Source organism: Ruditapes philippinarum, unplaced genomic scaffold (genome assembly GCF_026571515.1).
Source record: "Ruditapes philippinarum isolate M1 unplaced genomic scaffold, ASM2657151v2 ctg2390_1_1_1_1, whole genome shotgun sequence".
NCBI classification, from domain to species: Eukaryota; Metazoa; Mollusca; class Bivalvia; order Venerida; family Veneridae; genus Ruditapes; species Ruditapes philippinarum.
Window position 1 is genome coordinate 215932 of NW_026852461.1, and position 5206 is coordinate 221137.

Sequence of the window (5206 nt, forward strand, 5' to 3'; positions counted from 1 at the left end):
ACGATGTAGTTTGTACATATTTTACATCCATAGCTACCTTAATAGTAAATTTAAAACAGTATATTTAAAATAAACGAAAATATAACATGGGATCAATGCGTCACACTAAACTGAAATAAGTATTTCTTGTTAACACAAACTTAATTATTAATAAGCTTTTCGATATTTCCTATTGTTGTCGACTAGAAAAAATATTGTCTAACAAAAGAGTGCCCATTTTGTATGCATCGATTGTCTCATGGATATATCTCCTTATTAAGATTAACCATACACATATCAGCCGCGTCACGACAAAACCAACGTAATGCGTTTGCGACCAGCATAGATCCTGATCAGATTGCGCGGGTGCATTACGTTGGTTTTGTCGTAAAGCGGCTCATATATGACCGCCGCCACGAGAAAAGGGCACTCGGGCATATATGACGTAACGTCAAAAACTTCGGGAAAAGGAGAGCGGCTAATGACAGCGAATTTTTCGTCTCCATATACTTGTTTCGGTGCGCGAGATTAATAAAGTATTGGCTGTATATGAACTTTTTGAGGAAATGGACGAATTCGAGGTAAAAAACAAACATTATGTTATATTTATTTCTAAATATCTGATGTCTAGTCTTTGTTTTACTGTTAAAATATTAGCTTTTTAAAAACGTCTGCTGTTCGCTATGTTTGCAGCTTTAAATCCCGGTCTACGAATTATTCACAGCAATACTATCACTTTAATGATTTTAAATGATATCACACTTGCAATTTCTATTTTCTTTATTTCATATTTGTTTATTTAAATTGAATTTTATTATCGCTGTAACCGATTTTTTTCTTTTGAAAGCAGTGTTTACATAAATGCTAAGCGACGAGATTCTCTCCCCTGTTTTGCTATTTTTAGCAATTATTATTTTTATATAATAAATATTGATCCGCAAATTTAATATGGGTCCGTAGCTCAGTGGTTACAGCGGTTGTTTCGCGTGTTTCTCCCTGTCCTTTTTTTTCTTTTTTTTTTTCATTTAATCTTCTTTCAGTATCATAGTGAACATATCTTTTTCTATCATTTTAGGAAATAAACGGATTGTTTGAATCATTTGGAGCACCTGCCGAGCAGAGTCCTACATCCACAGAGGTTGATATTTTTGATGATCTGAGCCATGAGTTTGAATTCAGTGACAGTGACGAAGAACAGTCTGACACAGAACAGGTAGTGAATGCAAGGATTGAAGAAGTGGTAAGAAATTATGAAACTGTAAATACCAGGGAATCTGACTCAGACAGAGTCACTGATGACGCATCATGTAACAGAGCCAGTAATATTTCATCGTGTAAAGTGGATTGCCTTTTCCAGTTTGACAAAGCTAGTGTTGACAGTCATATACTTTCTATGAGAGAGATTGAGAAAAATGAAGCAGAGATGTTCATTACTGGGAGTGTACATTTTATTGCTACTGACGAAACTCTTAAAGGGAAACGCCGGAAACGGGCTCGATTTAGATACACTTTTCATGGTAAACCTATCTGCAAGGAGGCATTCATGTATGTCAATGATATCGGATCAAAAGCTCTCCGAAACCTTCTTGATCACTTTACAACCAATGGCGCAATACCACGTACCCACGGTAACACTGGAAGAAAACCACAGCATGCACTCGGTTATAATGACTGTAGACTGGATTTTATGGTATGCAGATATCAATTGCTTACCTATGCCAGCAGCACCCAGGGGCCGTGACGGGGAAGCCCCTATTTTTCTCCCGTCGAACCTAACAAAAGTTTCTCTACACAGTCAATATTGTAAGGCATGTGAGGAGACAGATGTACGGAAGCTTGGAGTGTCATCATTTAAAAATGTATGGAAAAATTGCATTCCACACATTAAGATAATGTCACCAAAAGATGACGTGTGCCATAAGTGTGAGCAGTTGCGACATAATGTTATGGATGCTGTGACGGGGCAAGCAAAACTTGATGCAGCAAATTGTCTTAGAGATCATGTGCAGGTATTTTATATTGCTAATTGTTATCTTGTAATTTTCAAAGAAGCTTTTTATTTTTCCCTTTAAATATTACCGTAGACATTACAATCATAAATATTTTATATACATGTACATTTATTTTGTTTTTCAATGAAACGGTAAAATTACCGTACATTACACATTACACTGTATATTTATATAGTTGTGCTTTGGATTGAATAAATCGTATTTAGTGTAACCACAATTTATGTTTTACCATACTGTTTTAGGATGCTCAAACAGAACGTCAGGCGTACATGACAGCGGTAATTCAAGCGAGAGAAGAGATGGTAGGTTACGCCCGACCGACAATACCCGTCGCACCATTTTCCACAGACTTCAGTAAGGTATGCCTATGACAGTTATGGTATAAGCTATAAAGATCTTTTACAGGTTATATGACCGTTGTATATATAACCCGAGCCGTAAGGCAATTGCAAATTACCGTTTACATTCAGCAAGAATATTTATTACGAATTTATAATAATGCAAACTTTCTTTGTTAGAGGTAATATGAAATAAATTTATAAATCGATTGCAGCAGAGTATACAGATAATATTAACGTCACGATTATCCGGTGACAAAAATGACGTTATAAACGTGCAATATTACAATTATCAGTGCAAATAACATATTGAGAGTGCAATAGTCTGAAGGCTCCTGTCTATATATTTGATAATTCCAAAAATGGTTTTAACAAACAAAACTGCATGGTTTTTAAATTAACAATTTACAAACTTAAAGGGACTCCACTGAGGTTTTTTGATGTGATGGGACTGAAAAATTTTTTTTCCATATAAATGTACAATTTGATGAAGGTTTAGAACTCTTATCTTTGTGCAAGATTTCAGATCATTCGCGCACTTCGTTTTTCCAGAATAATAATTCATATTGTAAATAAATGACCCAAAATGAAAAGTGTTTAAACGCTTTTCACTCAAATCTGATTAAGAAAAGCATATAAATACGATTTTCAATTATTTCAAAGTATATTTCTTAACTATTTTTGCATACATGTATATTTCTGTGCCCCAGATCATTTATGTAAGAAATTCAAATGTTATGTTTCTAGGCTTTTAAACCTCAGTGGAGTCCCTTTAAGGCAATTTTGTCAAATGTAAATGTGATTCATTTTGGAAAAAAATCAGATGATTAAGGTTTACATGTAAACGTAACTTATATTAGTCAGAATATTAGTAAATAAAGTAGGGATGGCAATGAGTACTCGGTTAACCGAGTACTCGATCGAACGTCCGAATATCGGTTAACAAAATTGATATTCGATTACTCGGAAAAAAAAAAAATTTCTATTTATTTTAGATTTAATGAGATTGGTGTCCAATTAGTTTAGAAATTCGGAGATATACATGTATCTTCATAAATACCTGTAAAATGCAATAAAAACATCCTTGAAGAGGTGCGAAAATTATATCGTAAACATAACGAGTGATCAACAGTTTGACACGCGCATGGGATTGAACACCTGTGTCGCTTACATCATTCGGCCTCTTATGATATTTAAATGACCTTTAATTGTGTAACAGTTTGTAGCCGAAACTTGTTTTAAGGTAAAACCGTTTTGAAAAACAGTAAAGGGCCGGATTGTTATTATGAATGTTAGATTAAAGGTTGTAATTAAACCCAATTATACGTTGTTTTTCTTTACTCAATAAAGGAGAGTAACTCCCTTTTCTTCCTTAAGCATATAAATCCAGAAAATATCATTTCTTTTTTATATCTTGATAAAGTTTTTGCTTTAGAATAAGATATATAAAATTTCCATAAGAGTCAAAATGCCGCCCTGGCAAAATCTAATGCCTGAACGCTGTGCTGATAGCAAGACTGTTAAATGTACATTATGTAGCTGTGAAATGACGTATGCTGGTGGTACTAAAACATGCTAAATCATTTACGCTTAAAGCATCCTTCTGAAAACAAAATCTCTGACACACAAAACCAACACTCAATGGACATATTTTGAACACGAAAAATAAAATAACTGAAACGCAAAGTGAAAAAATCACGCAGGCTATAGCAAACATGTTTAAAGGATATACCTTTAATAAGAGAAAAATGAAATTTCTTAGGGGCCCAAAAGTTAAAAAAAGTGCCGAGTAAAAACAACAGTTAAAATCGCGTAATTGGGGAAGAATAAGATGACGAAAGGGGGGTTTTCTTGTCCAAAAAAAACCCCGGGTTTTCAATCAAATTTTCGCTCACCACTGAATTTTTCATGGACCAAACTAATGCTAAATGACAAGTTTCAGACTAAATTTTGGAAAAAATTTATCTTACCCGATGACTTTGGGGGAAAGGAAAAACTAAGGTTTTATGACTCGCGGAAAAGGAAAAAAGGGCACAACTGGTTGAAAATCTCGCAAATAAACTGAAAGGAAATTGTAAAAATTAAGGAAATTTGGGAAAAAAAATTTGGGGAAAACATATTAAAAAGCGAGAAAAAAAATGCAAAGGTGGTAGTGAAAAATGCGAGGATTGGGGTGATGTAGGCTGCTTTGGACATACGCTTCAGTTGTGCGTAAAACCCGCACTTGAATTACCAAATGTAAGCAAAATAGTGGCCTAAAAGTAGAAAACTCGTTGGACACTTTAAAACATTCCACGACCTTAACAGCAGAGATGAGAAAATAGACAGAAAGTGTTCAAAAAGTGGCCTGAACATGAACTTAATTCAAGATGTGCCAACGAGATGGAACTCAACGCATCTCATGTTAGAGAGACTGTGTGGAACAAAGACGTGTTATCACGGATTTTTATTATGTTTTTAGACGATAAGTTCAACTAAGAAAAGTGATAGTAATGTTGTTACTCAAAGATCACGAGTGGGATAATATTTTGGATCCTCAAAGACGTGTTGAAGGACTTTACCGCGGTAACCACTTACATTTTCAACAGAGACAAATGTTCTCTTGTTCTCAGATTTTATCCAATCGTTTGTGGACTTATGAAATACCAGTTGTGAAAGTAATCGCATTTAGTTGCAAAAAAGTGAAACAAACTATCGCGGGAGAAATTTGAACGACGCTAACCAGCCAAAATCTACCGAGATTTTTGATTCTACAGCCGCACTTTCCACCATTCTTGACCCGCGTTATAAACGTTTACCTTTCTTTAACGTTTTCATTTTTTTTTTTTTTTTTTTTTATTTTTTTTTTTTTTTTTTTTTTTTTTTATTTTTTTACCT

At 34.3% G+C, this 5206-nt stretch overlaps 1 protein-coding gene across 1 annotated transcript; it reads left to right on the plus strand.

Annotated features, from left to right (window-relative positions):
* The first annotated feature begins 385 nt into the window (after positions 1 to 385).
* On the plus strand, positions 386 to 2352 carry LOC132713122 (uncharacterized). Its single transcript, XM_060695596.1, has 3 exons — positions 386 to 560; positions 1055 to 1988; positions 2234 to 2352. The coding sequence occupies exons 1-2, from the start codon at positions 546 to 548 to the stop codon at positions 1718 to 1720; spliced, it is 681 nt and encodes a 226-aa protein (XP_060551579.1). The 5' UTR covers positions 386 to 545; the 3' UTR covers positions 1721 to 1988; positions 2234 to 2352.
* Positions 2353 to 5206: the final 2854 nt, after the last annotated feature.